At 31.5% G+C, this 27,192-nt stretch overlaps 1 protein-coding gene across 1 annotated transcript in view; it reads right to left on the minus strand.

Annotated features, from left to right (window-relative positions):
* LOC142318086 (T-cell leukemia homeobox protein 3-like) overlaps nt 1-27,192 on the minus strand; it is a 224,805-nt gene that overhangs the window by 73,136 nt on the left and 124,477 nt on the right. The window contains exon 2 of the mRNA XM_075354615.1: nt 8,704-8,932. Coding sequence (XP_075210730.1) covers nt 8,704-8,932 — 229 coding nt within the window. The remainder of the gene's footprint in view (nt 1-8,703; nt 8,933-27,192) is intronic.

Consider the following 27,192-nt stretch of genomic DNA (forward strand, 5'->3'; position numbering starts at 1 on the left):
AAAATTTAAATTAAACTTGTAGAGAATTTAATTTTGAACAAAATGGTGTAAGATAAGTTGTATAAAACAAAGAAAAGAAAATTTCCAATTTCATTTAGAAAACAGTACACTAGACCAATGTGCATTATACATAGGAGTTTATAATAATTGTTCAAAAGTGCTCTCCATTCTCTACAATTTTTTAAGTTTTATATGTTTATTAATTATTTAACAAAGTTAATGTACGTCAAACATAAAAAAACAGGGTTTTTTATCCCAATTTATTGGTTTTCATTCCAGATTTCTCAAAAACTGCTGCATATACGGTTCTGGGACTTATTTTATTTGATTTTTCAGGTCAAAAATAATAAGAATCACTAAGCCTGTCCTTTTATTAACGTTCTAAAAATTTCAATACCTCATTTCACAGCTATAGCTGAAATCCAAGAGAAATCTTTCACTAGCCGTAACGTGCAAACGAAGTATTTAGGACATATATTTGTATAAAATATTTCAATTATTTTTACGGGTAGAATAGGATATGAAATTTCCAGGAGAACTTCGTGATACATTCTATATATTGCTGCATATCAATATAATATTCAGCTAACCGAAATACAGGAATATTCTGGAAAACAAGTGATACGCCACTGGGATCTAACAGTTAGTGGTTGAGGTGAAAACTTGGTGGATCGCAAAAATTTGAATGTATTTGTAATTATTACTTTTGTTAATTTTAAACATTTTAAAATTACCATTATAAGTAAGCGTTTTCTGAATAATTAGCGATTTTGTGAAATAAGAAATAGACAGAATTTTTTTTTTTATTTGATATCCCCAAATAATCTTGAAGCTTGTGTGTGGGATATGGAAATCGAATTTTTGCATAGTATGAAATAAGCCTAAAAATTCCTAACCGGAATTCTAAACCGGGATCTCAGGTTGAAAGGCTGAGACGCTAACATTCCACCACAGGGATCACAAATATTGTGTTAGCAATATTTAACAATTAAACTGTATTTATTCAATCCATATAGAAACCTTAGCTGAATTTAAATATCGTCTTAATCATAAGTTAATGTATCTGTTTCAAGTGTCGTATTTAAACTTTTCCTGTAGTAGCAATATAATCAACTTTAAGGTAATTATTTATAGTCAGTATTTTTATCTGAATTGCAGTATTAAAAAGAAATTGTTAAAGAATGTAGATATTTTGAATTCTGTACTATTCTTGCCATCAGAAAATATTCATTCGCTGAATTACGTATTTGTCTGAGTCCAAGCTCTGAGTAGCTGCCAATGTGAAGGATTCGGGTGAGGAAAAAACGGTGTAATTTATTGCAGTGATAATACATTTGTATAATAAAGATTAGTAATGTTTTAATTAACGATGTATATTGCAACCCGTTTTAGTATATCAGTAGTTTTTTTTTGTACTATGGAGACCCTTTAAGTAAAATAGTACTAAACTACGCATTCTTCTACTACAGAGTAATTGACACTTCCCATTCCTTTCTGCTAGTCTTACAATGTAGTGTAGTATTTATTAATGAGTTTACTTAAATTTCTAAAAGGTAGTACGAGAAATTATTTATTTAAATTTAAATATAATTGAATAAATGAAATTCTAATAATTTATAGTTAAATTATTCTAATAAATTTCTTTGAATAAATTTTACATTAGTTTAAAATCAAAATCAGAGTTTATAAAAAACGAATAAAAATCAAACTAAATTTATTAAACATTGATACTGTAATAAATTTTTTAAAAATATAGATTAGTTGATAAATTACTGAATAATTTTGCTATTTACTTTAGTAGTACAATATTATTAGTGTCTAATTTAAAGAAACCAAGACATAATATAAATTTTATAATTCAACTTTTTTATTAAATCCTACTAATACGTACTGATAACGAAATACTTTTTGACTTATCGACAGGACTAGAATAATTACTCTCTGCTTGAGCGTGCGTGCGTACGTGTGAGAGAGAGCGCGCACGCACACACACACACACACACACACAATACAAACGACTGACATTAATGTTGTTTAATTTTTTAAATATAAAATTATATTATCATTCACTTTATTAGTTTCACAAATACATAATAAAGAAAGAAGTCGTTAACAAACTTCATTTGCATGCTCGTTTACTCTTATAAATCTTTTCCATTAAAATTCCTCATCGATTATTCACGGCTTATAGTAGAGGTTGATATTCCATTAGGATAATAGAAAGGAGGTTAACGTCGCTGGTAGTTTTGAGATTGTTAATAAAAGGGCTCATGTAAACTTTCTCCAGTCTTTATGGATACTGAAACCTATACACTTGTCATAAAATGAGCTCAATTTACTCTGTGTTTTGCACCTGACTTTCTTTAAAGGTGGGCTAAGTTAAGTTCACTAAATAATTAGTTTAGGGAAAACGTAAACTAGTTAAAAGAGTATAAATATATACTGCATTCAGTTTTTATTTATAAATAGGTCTACGTAGAACTATAAAGTCAGTTCCTGGCGAACTATAAAGATTATCGTTAGTTCCTGTAGAACTGTAAAGTAAGTTCCTGCCGTTGGTTTTAGTTTTATTCGATTTTATTTAACATTCAGAATAATGTTAAGTTGAAATGAATCAATATTTTGAAAAAAAAATCATTATGAAAAAGTTTTTTCTAGGAATATGCGTAGAATAATAAAATAAAATTTAGAATATTTGCTGCATTAAAAACGTATACGATTAAAAAATTGAATAAAATTATAGTTAATGTTCCGTAAATATTTTTCCAGTATCAAACGTAATGTTTAGAAAATGGTATTTTTAACTGACTTCAATTAAAGGCGTTGATTCTCAATTCAACGTATATATCTTTATGATGTCTTCATCAATTGGATCGCTTACGATAATCTGTTTTTTCTTCTTTTTTTTTCGAAGAGAAAGTTCAAGTTCAAGGTGATGCCATTGTAATTTTCCCAGTTAAAACAAATTAAACGACAACAAATATTAACATGGACAATTTGCATATTTTTATTTTCCCGGTTGTAGCGACATAGGCTGCTACAGCAGATATAAATTATAACAGGGAAGTATATAAACAATAAATAAAAAAATCTAAAAAATTAAACTTTTTTAGAGTTTTGTGCCTTTAAAAAAAGAATTTTTAACAAGAAAGGAGTACATTTTAAACTTATATTTAATAAATTTTGTTGTTATAATCGAACAAATGTAATTGGAAAATTTAGATTAATTATTAAATTAAAAAATAATCTTTTTTCATACCGGATAATATTTAATTCTCACCAAAAATCGGGTTTTTGTAGGCTTATTCATATTTTAAATAAAAATATAAAATAAGATAATTTAGTCATTTACTTTTTCTATCCATTAGAACAGCTAGACTGACGTAAGATATTAATTACTATGATGAATGATAAGGATTCTGTAAAAAAGCCAGCTCAGGAATGTTTTACTATTTTTACTTCCTTGTACGAAGGGAAGGAAGTATTGTGATCGCGAAAAATTTCGGTTTTCAGATTTCAACTTAAATATCCATTTTACCCATCCCTGAATCCATTTTGACTAAATTCGGCGTGATATCTGTACGTATGTATGTATGTATGTATTATATACGTACGTATCTCGTATAACTCAAAATCGATTAGCCGTAGTATGTTGAAATTTTTGGATTTAGGACTGTTGTAACATCCAGTTGTGCACCTTCCCTTTTGATTGCAGTTTACTGAACCAAAAGTGTCCAAAAAAGGCCAAAATCCTCCAAAAATTGAATTTTGGAATTTTTCTTAACTCTAGTAATAAGCCCTCATTGAGAAATTCTCAACGATATATCATAAATCGTATTTAATTTCATTGGTTCCAGAGCTATAGCCAAATGAAATATTTGGATCTTAAAAGGAAAGGCACATCGGTTCAAATCAGACGTCATCTCCTTTGTTTTTTTAATTTATTTTTTTTACATTTTATTTTTTTTATTTTAATATATTCATTTTTTTTTGTCTTCAGTCATTTGAGTGGTTTGATGCAGCTCTCCAAGATTCCCTATCTAGTGCTAGTCGTTTCACTTCAGTATACCCTCTACATCCTACATCCCTAACAATTTGTTTTACATATTCCAAACGTGGCCTGCCTACACAATTTTTCCCTTCTACCTCTCCTTCCAATATTAAAGCGACTATTCCAGGATGCCTTAGTATGTGGCCTATAAGTCTGTCTCTTCTTTTAACTATATTTTTCCAAATGCTTCTTTCTTCATCTATTTGCCGCAATACCTCTTCATTTGTCACTTTATCCACCCATCTGATTTTTAACATTCTCCTATACCATTCTCCTATTAAATATTCATTTAATAATTATTAAACCGTGATGGAATTCAATAATAATAATAATAGTAAAAAAAATGAAAATATCAGTAGTTTTTACTGGAATAAAAGTTTATATACTTTTAAATATATGTCTATATGTAATTTAAAAGGCATTATTACATACGAGGTGCGACAATAAAGTAATGAGACTGATTATTCTTTGCAAGATGTGGCAACCCTGCAGCTTGCGTAGGCACACCATCTTTGACCTTGGTCTATAAGCTACTTCTAGTCCAAGCGGCACATTGATGAAACTGCACAGTCGTGAGTTGTTCTGTAATAAGTGAACACGTGTTTGTGTCTCTCGTCACAGAAATGAAACCGCAAAATATTGCGCAACGGTATGCCATTTCTTTTTGCGTTAATTCGGGTGAAAACCCGACGACAACTTACGGTAAGCTTCAGAAGGCTTTTGGAGAGGAGGTTATGTCAAGAGCTCAAGTTTTTCGGTGGCATTAAATTTTTAGTGAAGGCAGAACGAATGTTGAAGATGAAGACCGCAGTGGACGACCATCAACCTTACGGACAGATGTCAACTTGACCAGGGTGCGTTAAATCGTACGATCTGATCGAAGATTATTCGTGAAAATGATTGCAGAAGAACTCAACATCGATCGAGAAACGGTTCGTCTAATATTAACTGAAATCTTGGTACGAGAAAGATTTGTGCAAAAATGGTCCCCGAAAATCTCACACAACAGCGAGAAACACGGAAAAATGTGGCAGCCGATCTGTTAGAGCAAACGGAAATCAATCCAGATTTGTTGAGCCGTGTTATCACTGGTGATGAAGGTTGGTTTTTTCAATACGATCCAGAGATAAAACGCCAAAGTTTGCGATGGTGCTCAAAGGAATCACCCACACCAAAAAAAGCTCGCATGTCAAAGTCTAAAGTGAAATGCACGCTTGTGTATTCTTTGATTCCAAGGGAATTTTTCATAAAGAGTGGGTGCCTCCTGGACAAATAGTTAACCCATATTTCGACAAAGAAATTTTAGAAAGACTTCGTAAACGAGTTCTTCGTGTCCGTGCCAACATTACTGATAATTGGATTCTGCATCACGATAATGCGACATCCCATACTGCTCTGTCAGTACAGCAATTTTTAACCTCAAAACAAATTTCAGTACTACCACAGCCACCTTATTCATCAGATATCGCTCCGTGCGACTTTTTTCTATTTCCAAGAGTGAAAATGGCGGTCAAGGGATACCATTTTCAAACAACACAAGATGTACAAAGAGCTGTGACGAGAGACACAAACACGTGTTCACTTATTACAGCACAACTCACGACTGAGCATTTGCATCAATGTGCCGCTTGGACTAGAAGTAGCTTATAGACCAAGGTCAAAGATGGTGTGCCTACGCAAGCTGCAGGGTTGCCACATCTTGCAAAGAAAAATCATTCTCATTACTTTATTGTCGCACCTTGTATGTGTATATTTTGTAGATTTTCTCAAACATCTGATTATTTAACATTAATTGAAAATCATAACTTAGAATCATATTATTTTTTGATTTTCTAGTTTAATTTCTGTTTAATTTTATTTAATTATTCTGGAATTTCTGTTTAATTTTATCTCCATTAAAGTTTACTACAGAGTGACTGAAGAATAGACAGTGACAAGAACAATATACACACTGAGGCATGCATACCTGATCTTTAATAGATTGCAAAAAATTCTTATCTTTTAGTTCATTACTCTTCTGATACTGTCGGACAACATTCTCCCTAAATCATAGTCGATCATTTCGTTTATTGGTTTTTTTTTTATCAATCATTTAATCGCTCTTTAATTTTATATTATTCTTCTGATCTTAATTTGTGTACTCGTTGTCCAGTTTTCAGATTTTCTCTCTCTTTATATTAAAGTTCTATTGCAGTACTCGTTTGATGCACTTCTTAGTTTATATTTAATTCATCATTAAAATATACACGCCGGCCTCCGTGGCACGAGTGGTAGCGGCTCTACCTTTTATCCAGAGGTCCAGGGTTAGAATCCTGGTCAGGCATGACATTTTCACACGCTACAAATCATTCATCTCATCCTCTTAAAGCAATCCTTAAAGGTGGTCCCGGACGTAAAAAAAAAACATATATACCCAAAATGATGTTAAAACTAATTATTTACTGTTAATGTATACCAATTGTAATGGTAATGTTATTTGTATAACTAAAGTTCATGTTTGATTAATTAATAATTATTAATATTTATTGGTAAAAAGTTTTACGATAAATTAGAATTCAATAAATTATTAATGAAATAAAATATTATGTATTTTTCAAATTTCAAAAAGGTGTATATGTAATTTAATAGTCATACAAGGAAGTCATTTTAATGTCCACATCAGATTTTTAATAATAATAATAATTATTATTTTTATTATTATAATTATAACGATGAAACAAACTTAATAAACCGAAAAATTAAGATAATACTTCTTCAATTCTACAAATTTCAACGTTTTCATTTTAACGTTTGGTGGTTGATTATAATTTAGGGCTAGAAAGGTCCAAATATTTAAAGGAAAGAATATTATAATTTTTTTGTAAATATTTAAACTAAGTTTATTATCATTTAAAAAAAAAAAATATTTTATTTAATTAACTAATCAACGTTCAGCAATCAATAATTTTAGTAGCAGAGTAGAATTATAACAAACAGCGAAGAACATTAACCATGATTACCATAATTTTAATTCAACTTTTATCCGTTGAAATTCGCTAATTATAACGTCCTACGCAACAGAACCTAAACAGTTTCGAGTGAGGTGAGTTCAGGGTGATCGATATACATATTATCTGTGCTAATTTCAATTAACACGTTGCTTCATTTAGCTATCCGAGTTGGAACCAATCCCTTTGCACGATCTGGATTTTTGTAAAATTCACGATCAATCCTAAAAGTATCTCAGAAATCATCGCTACAGATTGTCAAATACTTTGAAGCACCCAAGATTTATGAAGAAATGTTTTTTTTAAAAATACAGTAATAGGGAGCCTGTAAAAAAAATCCTAGCTTACGATATTAAAAATATATTTGTACTGCTACACTATTAAACTGTTATCAAAATACGAAACCTCGATGAAAGGTTCGGATAATTAAGCAAATGCGACATTCTAAATATTTCTTAGAATATTCTAAACAAGAAATAGCATACAAAATCATTCAGTTTTATACAAACTCAATTTTATAAACTGAAGAAAGAAAAAAAAAAGACTTAATCCAACTTATTTTAAGCTAGCCGAAAATAATTGGATGTAGAAACAAAACATGTATATTTATAATTCCTAAGTTGTAAAGATGTTTATTTTGTAATAAAAATTCGATTTATTTCTGGTTTCTGTACTACTGTTTCTTTGAATATTTTTATCGCTCGTATTCTTAATTACTCTTTCAATCAGGTGAAATATCATCATCTTTATAAAGGTTTGCGTAGTAATTACAGTTTTAAAAGTTAGTTTTATTAATATAATTTTGAAGTAGGCTTCCTTGATAGCGATTAAAGAAAGCCAACTTCTATTAACATTTTGGCAAACAACCAGTTTGGTTACGTCCTTAAAATTCTGTTTGTTTAGTAATACTATTTTTGTATTTATGATAAAGCAAATTATTTTTTATTATAATTTGTATATTGATATTGATGGTTATATTCTGCGTGAAAGAACTCTTGTCTTCCTAAATCACGTAACGTACAGATAAATATCTGCATGTATATTATTTTGACGAATTCACAAAAAAAACATCAACCAACAAAACTACATATAAAAGTTTGCAATTCAGAAGAATTATCTTTAAAAGTATGTATGATAACTGTTCAATATTTTTATTTTAAAATAAGCTTATCTTGTGTTCTAAGAATTATTATTACCGCCTACTCGTGCAGCACGAGTGGGGGGGGGGGGGGGGGTAGCGATGAGACGCGGGGACTCTCGCGCCCCAAGCGAAAAAGACAGAGTACCGGCGGGGATGCCCCACTCGGGGTGTTCCCGTTAGAGGCATTGGCATAAAGAACGAGTCCCGGCTCCCGGAGTGGTGACTCACGGACGGCATAGCCAGCCGGGTCTGGTGGATCCTACTCTAAGTGTTTGAGATGGGCGCAAAAAGTGAGATCCGACCTGCGGGCCGAGACGTGGAAGCCCGTTAGTGTAAAGGATATTCCCCCGGGCTGTGTAATACTTAACTGCAGAATCCGACCCGGGGGAGAAGAAGAAAAATTAAAAAAAGTATATATTATTTAGTATTTTTTAAAGAAAAATACAAGTAATTTTTAATAATAGAAAATATTTTTTTTATTACACCTTAAATTTTATATAATTTTAAACAGAATTTATAATTACCTCCACTTAGTTCGTCTATTCTGAAACCACGTCTTGACCTGTGCATCAGTCATTTTCAGGGTTTTAGCTAATGCAGCTCTTTCCGCTGAAGCGAGGTACTTCTGTTTGTGAAATCGTTTTTCTAATTCTGCAATTTGTAGTCGTGTAAATGACGTTCTTGGCTTCTTCCTCTTTGGTGGTGTCCTGTTTTGATAAGGGTGGCCTATTCTTCTTGTCATTGGAAATGTTGCTGAAAACAGTAAAAAAAACACATCATAACGCTTGTTTATATTACGTATAGTAATAATAATAATAATATACAGCCAAAGTAAATAGACAAACAAATTTTACAATTTCAGAACGCGTAGTCAAAACAAAGCGTGATGATAAAAATAATACTCCGCTGAATTTTTACTGATATGTAATAATTAATGAGAAAAAATTGTTAGTATATACAATTTAGATCATGTATTAAGGTTAAGACACATTAATCCCGTATTAATTTAATTGGTTTGGTTTATTTTACAAGCCACCTGCACGAAATGGTAGTCTACTATTTCAATATTAATCTACTAAAAACGATCTGACATAGCAAACATTGGCTACTGAATGTTACCACTAACTAAATAAAATACCTCACACAAAATAGTGAAAGTTACTACAGGCTTAATGTCATAAAATGAACTACTAAATTTCATTACTTTCTTTTTATATACTTTTTTCTACAACTCTACTAAAAGAAGATCCCGTTATATTATATAATTTTGTGCAACAGAATTAAAAAGAAAAACTTTATTTTAAAACTTTAATTAGATGCTTACGTAAATGAAAAAGAATCTTTTTATTAAAAAAAAATTGTAATAAAAAACCCACGATTACTGTAGATCAATTTTTTTATTTATTATATAGTTTTATGTAAAAATAACTATTTTTAAGTAAAAATAAAATGAGCAAAATAAAAGCAAAACTAACATAAAACTAAGTAGTACGAAATTTTAATTATTTATATATTATGAATACGAATAAATAACGTTTTCAGTTGTGTAATAACCTTTTTCTTCAAATCAGCGATGTTAAATATATTATGTCCAATTGAACCACAGTGTCGCATGTTCCCTTATTCTTATATTTATAAAATTAATCGTCGGCCGTGGGAAAGAGCTTGATGAAATGTAGTTGCCAGACTGCATGTACGTAATATCTCTTTCACCCACTCACTCATACAGTTAAAGCAAACGTGCGTTTTACAAAAAATCCTATACTGCGGCAAATAACGATTGCGCAACGTTGCGCCTAGTTATTGGTGGAAGTGGCTTGTTACGACAGCCAATGTCTGTGACGAAGCTAAGTTCCCTCCAAGCAAAATCTAGTATTACATTCCTAACATACGAAAGCAGTCACTAAGTAGACATCAGGATCGACATTCGATTATAAAACTCTACAATAAACGTAAAACCGTCGCTTATGCCGAGTAGCATTGCCTATTCTGAGTAAATGCGTATAAAAGTAACAAAAAAAAGTAGCTATTTAAGCAGTAATTTGGAAGTTTGTTGTATATCAAAATTAAATATCTTACTTTGCAACATTTCAACTCTACGTAAGATGATATTTTTGGCTAAGAATAAATGTTGATGCAATTGGCCAGTTCCCTTTCCTTTAAAAAAGTAGACTGATGTACGTTAATAAAAAAATAATCAATGAATTAATCTCAAAAATCATAATGTCGTACACAACAACATTAAAATTATAATACATACAATATAACTAGGCAAATGGAGTTTTTTATAAAATAAAAACCAAATTAAAGTTAATTATGCCTTAAAGTTTTCAATTTTCAAAAATAAATGAAAAAGTTACTGCTTTTTTGGAAAATTTGATGTTTTAAAGTGGTTATTACATTATTTTATATTAAGAAACAAGTCAAACTTCGCTATAAATTATACTAAGCGCATTCTTAAGTGATCCTGCGGATGAACTGTTTACCGTCCAGTTTGATACATCTACCCCATTCAAACTTCCAGAATGAAAGTGGATTTTATTTAAAGGTAGCGTTTCTTATTTGATTTTTTTTTTAAGTTTGATGTAAAAACAGTCTGATACAGCTCCAATATGAATTGGCTAATATGTAATCACTGACTGTTTTCCAACCCTTCTTCAATATACCCCAAAACATACGCCACTCGAAGGAAACTCAAACCGATTGGGTTGTTTATTGTCTGGTTCCGCAGTTACAAGATACAATAAGATACATCAATCTTTTTCACTTACCCTTGATTTTTATCTACGGTGTTTTCTAAGGGTATAATTCAGATGTTCACTTTATTTTCTAAGCTAAGCATGTGGAAAATTATAGAGTAAATATGTCGTTTGTATTAATATGGTTTGATGGAGATAGATACGGGTTTGCGTCTTTGACCCACCGGGTTGGTCTAGTGTCGAACACGTCTTCGCAAACCGGCTGACATCAAAATCGAGAGTTCCAACGTTCAAATTCTAGTAAAGACAGTTACTTTTATAAGGATTTGAATACTAGATCGTGAATACCGGTGTTCTTTGGTGGTTGGGTTTCAATTAACCGCACATCTCTTAAATGGTCGTACTGGGACTGTACAAGATTTACAGTTCACATTCATTCATACATATGCTCATTCATCCTCTGAAATAATACCTGACGGTGATTCTCGAAGGCTAAACAGGAAAAAAGATACAGGTTTGCGTATGGAACTCTTGGACGAGAAAATAATTTCTCATTGTCCAGAAAACCCCAGATTTCTTATTCCTCCGAATAAATATATCGTATATACTATATTAAAGTCTCTAATCAATAATGCAGCCGGTTGTAAATTTTTAATTACCCACAAAAGTATTTAAAATTAAGGAAAATAATATTTTTCGTTATTTAAATTCTCTTTTGAATGATTTCTGTTTGTTACAAAGGAAGGATCTATTAAATCTTGTAGTAAAAAGATTTTTCAGTTAATTTATATTTTATAATTTATGCCTTTAAAGAGGAAAGGGAGCATTAAAAGATTTAAATGGCAGAAAGGCTCCTGGAATAGACGGAATACATGTAGAATTACTGCGCAGTGCAGGTAAGGAAGCGATTGATAGATTATACAAACTGGTGTGTAATATTTATGAAAAAGGGGAATTCGATAACGTAGACTGGAATAAAATGTTCAGCATTTAAAAAAAAATTAGGGTTCAAATACAGAGATATAAGATTAATTGCTAACATGTACAGGAACCAAACAGCAATAGTAACAATTGAAGAACATAAGAAAGAAGCCGTAATAAGAAAGGGAGTCCGACAAGGATGTTCCCTATCTCCGTTGCTTTTTAATCTTTATATGGAACTAGCAGTTAATGATGTTAAAGAACAATTTAGATTCGGAGTAACAGTACAAGGTGAAAAGATAAAGATGCTACGATTTGCTGATGATATAGTAATTCTAGCCGAGAGTATTAAGGATTTAGAAGAAACAATGAACGGCATAGATGAAGTCCTACGCAAGAACTATCGTATGAAAATAAACAAGAACAAAACGAAAGTAATGAAATGTAGTACAAATAACAAAGATGGACCACTGAATGTGAAAATAGGAGGAGAAAAGATTATGGAGGTAGAAGAATTTTGTTATTTGGGAAGTAAAATTACTAAAGATGGACGAAGCAGGAGCGATATAAAATGCCGAATAGCACAAGTTAAACGAGCCTTCAGTAATAAATATAATTTGTTTACATCAAAAATTAACTTAAATGCCAGGAAAAGATTTTTGAAAGTGTATGTTTGGAGTATCGCTTTATATGGAAGTGAAACTTGGACGATCGGAGTATCTGAGAAGAAAAGATTAGAAGCTTTTGAAATGCGGTGCTATAGGAGAATGTTAAAAATCAGACGGGTGGATAAAGTGACAAATGAAGAAGTATTGCGACAAATAGATGAAGAAAGAAGCGTTTGGAAAAATATAGTTAAAAGAAGAGACAGACTTATAGGCCACATACTAAGGCGTCCTGGAATAGTCGCTTTAATATTGGAAGGACAGGTGGAAGGGAAAAATTGTGTAGGCAGGCCACGTTTGGAATATGTAAAACAAATTGTTAGGGATGTAGGATGTAGAGGGTATATTGGAATGAAACGACTAGCACTAGAAAGGGAATCTTGGAGAGCTGCATCAAACCAGTCAAATGACTGAAGACAAAAAAAAAAGGAAAGAACTGGGATTTTTATGTATACATATAACTCAATAATTAATACAATTCTCCAATGCTGACTGCAACATTTTATAAAGTGGATGCTGATAGCAAAGTTAAAACATAAACTTTTTAAAAATGTATTAACATTTTAAATGTATAGCAATCTTTTTAAAATGTATTACATTTTTTTAAATAAATATTTTGCTCGATTACTATAATTAAAAAAGGGAAGTAATAATTAATCCGGTATAATAAATTTTAAACTGTAAAATGAGTGTTAAATTTATTAATCGATCTTAATTAACGATAATATTACTACTTTTAATTTTATTTATTTTGTAAAATCCATTAAGAGTAATGGAGTGTAAATTAAAAGTCATGGAGTTTATCTTTAGCGTATTAGTTTTACGAGCGGTGCAATGTCTTTAATAGCCGGAATAGAATATGATTAACTTTATACGAAGAGAAAATTGCTGCCTTGAGCGGAGTTTTATTGCTTGGATGCAAATGATAACCGTGATAAGAGATGTGTGGACCTGTCACCCTACTATTAAACTAAAGTGGTCAACCGCTTTAAAAGGAATGTAGGTTTAAATTATATTTTAACTCTTATCTCAGCTAGCCGACCAGCATTTTGTATACAACCGATATTAAAACAGTGACTTGAATTCAACATTTTATCTTAAATGTAGAAATTACTTTAAAAATAAAAGGACTTAAAATAATGACTTCCATCTCCTCGATGTTATTATACTTTTACGGACGGTATTACGAAATAAAATATAAAATTTATAAAAGTACAAGAAAAAATTAACTACCTTTCTGTTTTTAATACAAACCACTCGTTTAAAAAACATATAAAACAGTCAAATATTTATACATTCATCGTCAAGCTGTATATTAATACCGAAATATAAAATCAATCAGAGATAAGATTTTCCAATTTTATATTAAGCTATATTAAAGGAAATTTATGCCGCTTTTCACAATTCTTAAATAAGATAATAAAGAATAAGAAAATTATATCCCCAACATAAATTAAGTAAGAACAAGTTACTTATATTTTTCAGTATTATATTATTTCATTACTAATACTAAAAAGCACTTATTGTAATTTAAATATAGTTTTTAAATTAACTGCCTGTGTCAGTTGACATATTCAAGTAATAATAATAAAAAAAAATCCTTAAGCACTAAAAATGTATACTAAGAGCTCCTTCTAAGCCAAGCGGAGAAGAAGAGCACTGAAGCAATGATTCAAAATTTTTGTATGATTTCTTTAAAATCGAGTAATTTAGACATTTCTAAAAATAAATTAAAAGTAATTTTTTCTAATTTAGTTACAATTATTACTCTCTGTTAAAAAGTTTTAGGTTATTTAAATAATATATAAGAGAGGTAGCAATGTAATATTTTGTTTTATTTGTTCCAAAATAATTTCGTTAATGAATATGGAATTCCAAAGAGTTTTATAAAAATTCAAAGAAAAGTTAAAAAAACAATCTTTCCTATAACACCACTCTATAACAGGTACAGTCAACCTGTTTAAAGCTAAGTTGAGTTACATACTTCTGCTGGAATTGTATATACCTCTTCACGCTTATTAATGTTCTTTTTTAGAGACTGACTTTGTTTTAACAAAACACAATGATAAATTAATTTAAGACGATGATTTCAATATTTCAAATCAGCGTAATAATTAGACTAAAAATTATAACGTATAAATGCGTGTTAAAATAAAAAAAAAACCCTTTCGGCACGTCGGAATTCGGAGGTAGATTTCACCTGTGCTAAGCAGGGGATAAAAAATATTTCCACCTTAAAGTTAAAAAAAAACTTCAAATTTACTTAATACGACAATGGTTGCGAGTGAAAAAAAGTTTCACGTGTTTAGCATTCGACAAGCCCCATTTCTTACAATTCCAGCAATATTTTGATCATCCCTTGTCGTAAGGTTTCATCTTATCAAGAATTGTTTCAGACAAGAGTTTTAGGTAATGTTTAGAGGACTAACGACCACTTTAAACCGATTAGATAATATGCCTATTAAGAGAGGTATGATTTTTTTTTGTCTTCAAAACCCAATTTTTTCCACCCCCTGGGCCAACGGTTGGTAATATTAAAAAACTTTACTTAGATAAGTTTAAGACTCTTATCCAAAGAATAGTAGAAACATTAAATGAATTTGATATTTTACTTAAGAAAGCTATTACGACATTTTGGTTTTTTTTTTTTTTTGAAAGAGTCCCATATTTCCAACCCATTGTCCGATTATGTACATTAACGAACTCATTGAGATTTTAGGTTGTTATATTTTATGTATCAGTTTGATAGTGATAGGCGGAAAAATACGCCAATTATTATGTTATAGTTATTATATTATAAGAAAGTGAAATTTGTATATATATATATATATATATATATAAAATTTTAAGCTGATGGTGGTTTTGGGGGTCTGGAGGATGTGAAACGCGAAGATATATCCAAATTTTCCGTAAGTCAAATCATTTTATCCATTACAATAGGTAGGTTTCTTATGAAATCTACCTAATAGGAAGGAATACGGAAAGATAAAAAAGATAACGTAGACTGGAATAAAATGTTCAGCATTTTAAAAAATTAGGGTTTAAATACAGAGATAGAAGAACAATTGCTAACATGTACAGGAACCAAACAGCAACAGTAACAATTGAAGAACATAAGAAAGAAGCCGTAATAAGAAAGGGAGTACGACAAGGATGTTCCCTATCTCCTTTCGTTTTTATTCTTTACATGGAACTAGCAGTTAATGATGTTAAAGAACAATTTAAATTCGGAGTAACAGTACAAGGTGAAAAGATAAAGATGCTACGATTTGCTGATGATATAGTAATTCTAGTCGAGAGTAAAAAGGATTTAAAAGAAACAATGAACGGCATAGATGAAGTCCTACGCAAGAACTATCGCATGAAAATAAACAAGAAGAAAACAAAAGTAATGAAATGTAGTAGAAATAACAAAGATGGATATTTTCACTGAATGTGAAAATAGGAGGAGAAAAGATTATGGAGGTAGAAGAATTTTGTTATTTGGGAAGTAGAATTACTAAAGATGGACGAAGCAGGAGCGATATAAAATGCCGAATAGCGAAACGAGCCTTCACTAAGAAATATAATTTGTTTACGTCAAAAATTAATTTAAATGTCAGGAAAAGATTTTTGAAAGTGTATGTTTGGAATGTCGCTTTATATGGAAGTGAAACTTGGACGATCGGAGTATCTGAGAAGAAAAGATTAGAAGCTTTTGCAATGCGGTGCTATAGGAGAATTTTAAAAATCAGATGGGTGGATAAAGTGACAAATGAAGAGGTATTGCGACAAATAGATGAAGAAAGAAGCGTTTGGAAAAATATAGTTAAAAGAAGAGACAGACTTATAGGCCACATACTAAGGCATCCTGGAATAGTCGCTTTAATATTGGAAGGACAGGTAGAAGGGAAAAATTGTGTAGGCAGGCCACGTTTGGAATATGTAAAACAAATTGTTAGGGATGTAGGATGTAGAGGGTAGATAGGGAATCTTGGAGAGCTGCATCAAACCAGTCAAATGACTGAAGACAAAAAAAAAAAAAAAAAAAACAAAAAAAAAAGTCTTTTGGACAGACAAAAAGCTAATAAGAAATTAATTTTAATATTTTTAATACGAGAAAACAGTGACCGATAACCCCAGAGTTAATTCTTTCATTTCTGATAAATTTTAAATGATGAATTCACAAACAGCCTAAACGCTAATTTTTAGGAGAAGTTTTATTTTCATCTATTATTTAATTCATCTAAAACCTAAGGAAAAATATTTACATTTCAATTTTTTTCTTGAAAATCTATCGGGACCTGACTTGACATCTTTTAGTTCCATTATTATCTCTCTTAAAGCTCTTTAATCTTATATGGCAAAATGACAAAAAAATATCGTTGAAAATGGAATATTGCTATGTATATTTTCAGAATGAACATGGAATATTGCTACTTCGTCATGAATTGTAATTCAAAAGATAGCGCATATTTCAGAGATTAGAGACGTACTTAAATCTGTGACAAAAATTCAAAATTTAGGATAATACATTTTTCAGATAATTCCTCCTGGTATTCTGGTCATAGGAAAACGCATATTATTGTTAAAGAAATTATTCAACATCACTTATTTTCTCTCTCGCCGCCATCAAACTACTTGCAAGATACCAACTGTGACGATAAATATTTTTTTAATTTTCTTGCCGTAATTTATTGAATACCGCGATTTGCGTAACTGCCTGCTAACTTCATATTGGAATAAATTTCTACCTCAGGGAAATTACGATCGTAAATACCCACAATGGACTTTGTGTACGATTTCCAGAAAGGGCGATAAATGATTAGTATCATTAGAAATCTACACTTACACCTACCAGCATAAGGCCAACAATCATAACATACGTACGATACGTGTGATATGTATTATAAGATTTCTTTTCCAAAAGTTTAAATTCAGTCCGTATAAACGTTGAAACACTATATAAATTATCCTTAGCTTACTCTCTAATACTGCTGAAGACCTACTCTTTAGACCTGAAGATTTATAAATGGAGGATTAAGATTAATATAAATAAAGTGACACACATATCACCTTCAGATTCTTACAAATTCTTATTAAAAGGAATAAAAAGTATCCTGATCAACGGCTAAACAACGTGGAATCAACTCATTAGAACAAAAATGCTTGATTTGAACAACCGACAAAAGATTTGCTTACACTTCCGTCAGTTTGTTGGATCAAATAAAAGCCGTATAACGGCATCATAATACCTGTATAGATCTGTAAGTAATCGTACATAACTATACCGTACCATTTCCTATCAAAAGCCTATCAAAGAACTAGAAACTCAAAAATTTCGGTTATAATCATAGACTTACCCCTTTAAGTATGTAATTTCACGTTACACTCTCACCTTACAGTAGTAGGTGAGATTGCCTGTTCATCAGGCATTCTTATCTATTTAAGATTACAAAAGAAACTGGAGCAGAAATCTTCTGTAATATTTCTTTTTACACAATGTATTTAGTTTCAATATTTATAAAGTCAGCATCGAACATAAACTTTCCTGAATCATGCTACTCATTATTTTTTTTCTTAACTGATTTAAATTTATTCCCTCATCAGTGTAAAGTTCTGCTGAATATTCGTTTTTCGAGACGTGAACTCTTAGGACTGTCCCATTCTTTGAAAGTCTGTGCATGTCTTTTGTAAATTAATTTACGCATTATCTAAGATAATGCGTATACAATATTATATATATTTATAGGTATAAAAAAAGAGTTGTAGATAAAAAATAATTTACTTATAAGGAAAAAGAAAAACAATTAATTACAAACGTTTAATTTATTATTATAAACTGTTAATATTTTACCAGTAAAGTTATTTTGATTTACAATCGGTCCCAATTAACCGGAACAATAAATAAATTTAATTATAATAAACAAATAATATGCAAAGAGAGGTCTTCATTGAAACCATACATCTATGTACATTTTACACATCTTAAACGGTACACTCAAATATATAGTAAAAATAAACAAATAAATACATTAAGTCCAAAGATCATTGATAAAGCCCGTACCGTAAAAAGAAAACAAAACACAAAGTAGTATATCTCACAGCTAAAGAATCACAAAAAACGAACCGAACGAAGAAATATCAGAAAGAGGAAAAATAAATAGTTAAAATGAAAAAAAAATGAAAACAAAACTAAATTCGAAGTAAAACGAGATACTTTGACGAAACGTAATGTCCCAATGTAGTGGATTCAACCAAATCTCGAAAAACCTCACAAATCCAATACGTACAGTCGCTTTAGGCGCCAAACATCTTGCCTGTTTACCAAGAGAGATTACCTGCGAGCCAACTCATATGACAGTACAGTCACATTTTGTATTTAGTACAGAATCGTTGTATCTCCTTTCGAACGCTCGGAACTCCCAGATATCCATGTACGTCTGTGTGTTTCTTATTAACCACCGCGTTTATCCTATAGTTTTCAATAAAGTATTCCGAAATCGCTGAACGTTTTCAATGCCAGTATCCCACAGCTGGATAGGTCCAAATAGCTTTCAGGATTGTTGTATACAACTGTCGGTTCGATAACTGTAATTACGATCCTCTGCTTAGCAACCAGTATATCTGCCTGAACTTAAATTAAGCTGTTTCCATTTCTTCCTGACATGAGTCCTCAACGCCAGACGGCGATCCAAGTGCAGACCCAGCTATCGCACGCTGTTAGAATACGGGATGTAAACGCTATTCGGTTTAACTCAAGGGCAGTCACCATTCCTTATCGCAAAAGTAACACGTGTAGACTTTGCCGGATCTACTTTCATCTACCGTTTAGATAGTCTTCGCTAATTAGATCCGATACAGTCTGCGGCTTATTAGAAGCTGCGATAGGATCAGTATCCACAGCCAGGAATTCCAAACGATTCAACCGTGATGTCCTCAGGTGTCGGAAGTTCTGCCGTGAAGATCGGAAATAAAACAGATCCTAAAACCGATCGCTGAGGAAAATCCGTCTCGGTATCAAAGAATACCGACAGGTCCTAATTGTACCTTTTTTTTCCCCCCCTACTCTCCCCGACCGGATATCCATTTAAGTATACTCAGTCGGGGAGAATGTCCTTTTTACTCTAAGGGAGCGTCCCCCGCCCACCGGTTGTACACCCGGCACGGCAGGTTAGCTCCCCCGGTCTCGGATCTTTAATTTTATTTTATTCGCCTGCCTCTAATCCGCCGCCTCGGAGACGGGGTATGGCTACGCCACCTCCCATCCCATCAGCAGGGAACCGGGTCTCGGTCATTATGCCTTTGCCTCTAATCAGCGGTACCGCCCCCACTAAGCGCCGAGGCACCCGCAGGAGCGGCACCGCCAACCGGGACTCGGTCTTTTATTTGTCCCACACTCCCTAGGAATTCCCCCCCTTCTCAGGAACCCGCACACCACGGCGTACGGGCCCTCCACGGAGGGACTGTCCTCCCTAATTTCCCCCTAATTTCACAAACCCCTTCTTCTGTCCTCTTCTTCCTTGGTGCGTAAGATTTCCCCGGCAAACCTACGGAACCAATCCCAGTTATCGTCACTATAGACCATCCAAGAGGTTTTCAGGTGTAAGTCCGTTGTCCGAAATTTCTATTCTATTTGGAGCCCATCTTGGGCATACAAACACAGTGTGTTCCGCATCATCAGTCTCTGGGCAGTACACACATTGTGGGGTAGGTCTTTTTCCAATTCTAATTGTACCTGGGACCAGGTAGCTTTTCACGATCAAGTAATACGGCTGAGGAAGAATCCTTTTCAACTTCATATTAGACCGGGAAGCCAGACCTTGTCAAAGGCCTGCGGGATGTCAAGAAAAACAGCCACATCTTCTCTTCTATGCGCTTTCCGAAAACGTTCAAAATCTGGTGTGTTTATTCTATCGTCAAGTGATCACCCCTAAAATTGAATTACGGTCAGGAATAACACGTCCCTTTTCCAGAAACGGTCATAATATTTGAAGAAGTAGTCTTTCAAATAACTTCGATAGAATTGGCAATAGCTTCATCGGTCTGGACGAGGCTACATAGTACTCCGCTTTTCATATTTGCACTTGATATTTTTTTTTTTTGCAACACATATTTGCGGCATTAATGGGAAAATCAAAGAAGCTAAACAGATTCTAAAATTAGTATATAATGTCTCTCGTACTCACAGATATAAATAGACAACCGTTTGCGGACTAGCACATATATGTTTTTTTTTCTGAATTAAACAGAAAAATATGCTTAAATTAAGAACTAAAACTAAATCGTTGAAAATGTGAACCTAAACCGTAAATGCAAGAAAGGTTTTCGTATTAAAATGTTTGAATAAAATTAGTCAGCAGTATGAATCGGAAGGTAGTCAGCCGTATGAATTTTTTATACATCAAATAAATTATTAAGAATGATTATATCATCGGTAATAGTCAGGTAGTTAAGTTACATATTCCTACAGTAAGTGGAAGGAGACGTTCTATTAGCATACAACTAACGAGGCGGGCGTTGTCCCTCCCGGCCGGTAGACAACATACTAGAAGCAAAACACAAGTAACTTATTTGGCTGTCCACTGTAATTAGTTGTTATTGTTGCGTTCACGAAGCGAAACGTTATTACAACAGCATTCGGTTAAGTAGTATCAGCCGCTTAGACAAGATGGCGCACAGTTAACAGCGTAATTAGTATGATGTTAACACCGCGTTGACATGAAACCAAGCGCCATATTACTTTCCTGATTACCGATTCTCACGCCAACATTTTATTACTTGTTCTGCTCTTTTGATTTTAATATAATACACGTACAAATAAGAATGTTAAATAATCTATGTTTATTTAAATATCTATTTATTATTATTTCTTTTTTATCTTCTTACACGTGTTTTTACTTAGTCTACAGTAATATCAGTGAGCTAATTAAAATTTTTCTATTTAATTGTTTTCATTTATATAAATTCCATTATATAAAATTACTCGCATTATATTAGTAATTAGTAGAGATATTATCAAGCATGTTTTATAAATTCATCGTTTAGATAATAGTTATAATACAGTAATTTTTTTGTCGGTTCGTAATAATTTTACTTTGTAATATTCTATCCTTAAAAACTACCCAACTAAACGTAGATTAATTGAATATAGATTTTTTTTTATTAATTTCTAATTTTTATTGAATTTATTTCTATTACATCTTTTCAAAAAAAAAAAAAAAAAAATATGAACTAATTAAATAATCCTTTTTTTTTTTTTTGTCTTCAGTCATTTGACTGGTTTGATGCAGCTCTCCAAGATTCCCTGTCTAGTGCTAGTCGTTTCATTTCAGTATACCCTCTACATCCTACATCCCTAACAATTTGTTTTACATATTCCAAACGTGGCCTGCCTACACAATTTTTCCCTTCTACCTGTCCTTCCAAAATTAAAGCGACTATTCCAGGATGCCTTAGTATGTGGCCTATAAGTCTGTCTCTTCTTTTAACTATAATTTTCCAAATGCTTCTTTCTACATCTATTTGCCGCAATACCTCCTCATTTGTCACTTTATCCACCCATCTGATTTTTAACATTCTCCTATAGCACCACATTTCAAAAGCTTCTAACCTTTTCTTCTCAGATACTCCGATTGTCCAAGTTTCACTTCCATATAAAGCGACACTCCAAACATACACTTTCAAAAATCTTTTCCTGACATTTAAATTAATTTTTGATGTAAACAACTTATATTTCTTACTGAAGGCTCGTTTAGCTTGTGCTATTCGGCATTTTATATCGCTCCTGCTTCGTCCATCTTTAGTAATTCTACTTCCCAAATAACAAAATTTTTCTACCTCCATAATCTTTTCTCCTCCTATTTTCACATTCAGCGGTCCATCTTTGTTATTTCTACTACATTTCATTACTTTTGTTTTGTTCTTGTTTATTTTCATGCGATAGTTCTTGCGTAGGACTTCATCTATGCCGTTCATTGTTTCTTCTAAATCCTTTTTACTCTCGGCTAGAATTACTATATCATCAGCAAATCGTAGCATCTTTATCTTTTCACCTTGTACTGTTACTCCGAATCTAAATTGTTCTTTAACATCATTAACTGCTAGTTCCATGTAAAGATTAAAAAGTAACGGAGATAGAGAACATCCTTGTCGGACTCCCTTTCTTATTATGGCTTCTTTCTTATGTTCTTCAATTGCTACTGTTGCTGTTTGGTTCCTGTACATGTTAGCAATTGTTCTTCTATCTCTGCATTTGAACCCTAATTTTTTTAAAATGCTGAACATTTTATTCCAGTCTACGTTATCGAATGCCTTTTCCAGGTCTATAAACGCCAAGTATGTTGGTTTGTTTTTCTTTAATCTTCCTTCTACTATTAATCTGAGGCCTAAAATTGCTTCCCTTGTCCGTATACTTTTCCTGAAACCAAATTGGTCTTCTCCTAACACTTCCTCTACTCTCCTCTCAATTCTTCTGTATAGAATTCTAGTTAAGATTTTTGATGCATGACTAGTTTAACTAATTGTTCTGTTTTCTTCACATTTATCTGCCCCTGATTTCTTTGGTATCATTACTATAACACTTTTTTTGAAGTCTGACGGAAATTCCCCTTTTTCATAAATATTACACACCAGTTTGTATAATCTATCAATCGCCTCCTCCCCTGCACTGCGCAGTAATTCTACAGGGTAAATAATCCAGGGTTAGAAAATGTTTATTTCTGTTTTTAATGTTAAAAAATAAAAAATACGAATAAGTTTCGGAAGTGTTACAGGTTATTTTTTTATACATGTGTAGAATATTATACAGGAAAAACAACCAAACAGCTGGCCGTTTTTCTTACAAAAATCTACGTCTTAGTAAAATGTAATGCAGTAAATTTGACGTTATTATCTAGGAAAATTAATAAAAGCAAAAAACCGGAAGAAAAATATGATTTGCCTTAACTTTAGGCAAAACGATGGAGTTGTTTATTTATCAGGAGGTGTTTATCAGCAGACAACGGTTAAAATGGGAGAACAAATTAGAAGTATACAGTACAACAACAAATTAACTACCTTTAATTAGGTGAGGAATCAAATTGTTTTAAGAACGGCAATTTGAAAGAACAATGTTGCGTTAGTTATTTTCCTTTTCCTTTATTCCGAACTTGAAATCTTTTTTCTTCTTTTTATGTTTTTCCTTAAGTTTTCTGGAAAATTATAAACAAGAATTTTATTGTTTTTCGAAAAATATACAAGAAATTAATAAATTACTAGAAAAGACCATCGGTTTGAGGGAAGACAAATAACGTCTGATACCCAAGGGCGAGAAAAATGCTAAGGTGCTTATTTTAGCTGGGTAATATCGATTTATTTAGTTATTATATACAGAATCAGAAAAATCGTAAATTTATGTTCGGCAGACTTTATTATACAACCTATAGTTCATTTTGTACTTTTTTATAAAATAATAAATTTTTACTACTATATGTAATGAGAATATATTATGTCAAACTGACGGAAACATACACTAGGTCTACATTTTTATAAACTGGCTTATATCTCTTCGTGCATACAACTAAAACATCCAATTTGAACCTATCACATGCTACCATCATCTGATATTCTTAAGACATTGACGTAATTAGAGATACAAACCACGGGCTATAGTCAGTTCCTCCTTTACTCAGAAGTATATACCGTAATAGAATGAATAATGCATTACCCAAAGAAAAATATAACTTATATTATAAAGAATTAATTATTTCCACTGTACCCTGATCTTTTTCAATGTACAGCCTTTAAGGATTATCCAAATAATTAGCCCAAAAATAAAAAAATAAAAAAATCCCACATAAACTACACATATGTTTAATATTTTAGAAAGACAGAAAAATAAATTTTAAAATATTATAAAAACACTTGCAACTTAGAGCATCCGAAGCTCAAAAAGAAAAACTACACTAAGAAGTTAAAACAATAAATCAGAATGTAGCAAAATTGTCATCAATTACTTGAAAATAAATTAATAACAAAAGAAGTTATGAGATAAAATTTATTTCAAAAATAAATCTAATAGCTTTAAAAAAATCTAAATCATTTATTTCGCCCGCAACATTACCAATTCTGCTTGATAATACTCCATAAACACAATCTAGAAGAATTTAATGAAAAATTGCACAGAATTTGAGTATCATCGTGTGGGATGAGAAATCCATGCGTTAATGAGTTGCCATCAAAGAGCAAACTATACAGAACAATTTTGTCGCGGTGATTATCGCTCACTGATGATTTCCGTGATAAAATATAAATGTATATATCTTTACTGTGATGCTCTCATTCTACTATAAACAATGGCCATTTTGCTACACTGTTTTCATCCGACGCTTCAACAAAACATGAAAAATTAGAATTTATTATTCGATTTGCAAAATTGATTAAATGTAGACTTCCTTAGTAGCGTACTCATCTCAATTATGGAATTTTTATTGTATTTATTAAATCGGCAGAAACTGAAGAGGACATCGCGATTGCCAAAATCTGTGATAGTTCTTAATTTCCGAAATTAAAAAGTATAAGCAATCGGTCAAGTTCACCGTCAGAGAAAAAATTTATTTCAGTCTATTTTGTAAAATTACATAGGAAAAACCTTTCTATTTTATATGTTGTAAATCAAAATGAAATATATTGTAATTTTCTCAAGTTATTTCATCTTTAATTTATTCTTTAATGATTAAATTGCTGATGTTTAAATTAATGTTTAAATGTTTAATGTTTAAATTAAATTAAATTTTGCTGATGATATAGTAATTCTAGCCGAGAATAAAAAGGATTTAGAAGAAACAATGAACGGCATAGATGAAGTCCTACGCAAGAACTATCGCATGAAAATAAACAAGAACAAAACAAAAGTAATGAAATGTAGTAGAAATAACAAAGATGGACCACTGAATGTGAAAATAGGAGGAGAAAAGATTATGGAGGTAGAAGAATTTTGTTATTTGGGAAGTAGAATTACTAAAGATGGACGAAGCAGGAGCGATATAAAATGCCGAATAGCACAAGCTAAATGAGCCTTCAGTAAGAAATATAAGTTGTTTACATCAAAAATTAATTTAAATGTCAGGAAAAGATTTTTGAAAGTGTATGTTTGGAGTGTCGCTTTATATGGAAGTGAAACTTGGACAATTGGAGTATCTGAGAAGAAAAGGTTAGAAGCTTTCGAAATGTGGTGCTATAGGAGAATGTTAAAAATCAGATGGCTGGATAAAGTGACAAATGAGGAGGTATTGCGGCAAATAGATGAAGAAAGAAGCATTTGGAAAAATATAGTTAAAAGAAGAGACAGACTTATAGGCCACATACTAAGGCATCCTGGAATAGTCGCTTTAATTTTGGAAGGACAGGTAGAAGGGAAAAATTGTGTAGGCAGGCCACGTTTGGAATATGTAAAACAAATTGTTAGGGATGTAGGATGTAGAGGGTATACTGAAATGAAACGACTAGCACTAGATAGGGAATCTTGGAGAGCTGCATCAAACCAGTCAAATGACTGAAGACAAAAAAAAAAAAAATGATTAAATCATCTCACTTATGCGATAAACAACCCAAAAAGGATTTAATCTATTTAAAAGATTTAATTTTGAGTTTCGGATGTACTAAATGACTTATATTTTTAGGCTTAATCTGAGTTCAGGTGTTCTAATTTGTTTTCTAAAATCAACCCCGTTTATTATTGGGTTATATTGTTCAACCTTATTAAACAACATTCATTGTTTGAAATACTATCAAAGTAAGTGTATGGAATATGCTGTGTTTGTTTCTTGAATTTACAATAATAGCTAGGTTAGTGATTTTTTTTTTTGTATATATATATATTAATAAACTACTTTATTCAGTAACTGATAAAACTGAACATATATATACGTAACTTCAACAATTTATTTATTTAAAACAAATGGATACAAAAGTTTACATCGCAGCCGAGTTCCATAAAATAGTCGTATTTCTAATAGCTAACTATAATTTATATTCACAGTACAAGTAACAAATGAAACGGCAAATAGTTAAGTAACAGCCTGTGATTATTTTCTTTGTTCGATAACAGTTTTAAGCATTTATAAATTGCCGAGTAAGAAAACGATATACTATTTACTGTAATTTAATCTCTTATACAATATAATCGTGCATTCCATTTGAAAGCACGTTCGATTTGAAAGCCATGTAGCATACAGTCCTATTGAAGATCAACAATAATAATCAGTACTTCATAATAATGAGCAGTCTAAAGGTCGTAAGGTCATGGATCTTAGACTCTATAAAATTATTTGAAATTGTTTCTTCCTCGTCCTTTAAATGAGAATTTCTTTGGATAATTTAAAATTGTGATCCTTTTATCTAATTTTATTAAGTAATAAATAAAACAAAAACTTGAAACATAATTGAGCTCATAAAATTTATACGTATAAAGTTTTTGTCTGTAAAACAAAGTATTTTTGTCTGTTACGAGCAAGTTAAAAAACCAGTAAACTATATGTAGTTCTACTGGCAAGTTCTTTTTTACCCTAAATAGGGTAAACTATAGATATATTATTGATTTGGCGTAAGGGCCTCTTATAAATATTTTTTTTGTATTAAAAAGCAATCCTTCGTTAAGGATGGGTTTATGTTAAAAAACCGCGATTAAATGTAGGTTAATTTAAATTTGGGACATTTTTTTTAGTTTGAACATCTACCTCTGATGTTCTCATTTGGGATTATTTCAATT

This window comes from Lycorma delicatula, chromosome 1, assembly GCF_047948215.1.
Source record: "Lycorma delicatula isolate Av1 chromosome 1, ASM4794821v1, whole genome shotgun sequence".
NCBI classification, from domain to species: Eukaryota; Metazoa; Arthropoda; class Insecta; order Hemiptera; family Fulgoridae; genus Lycorma; species Lycorma delicatula.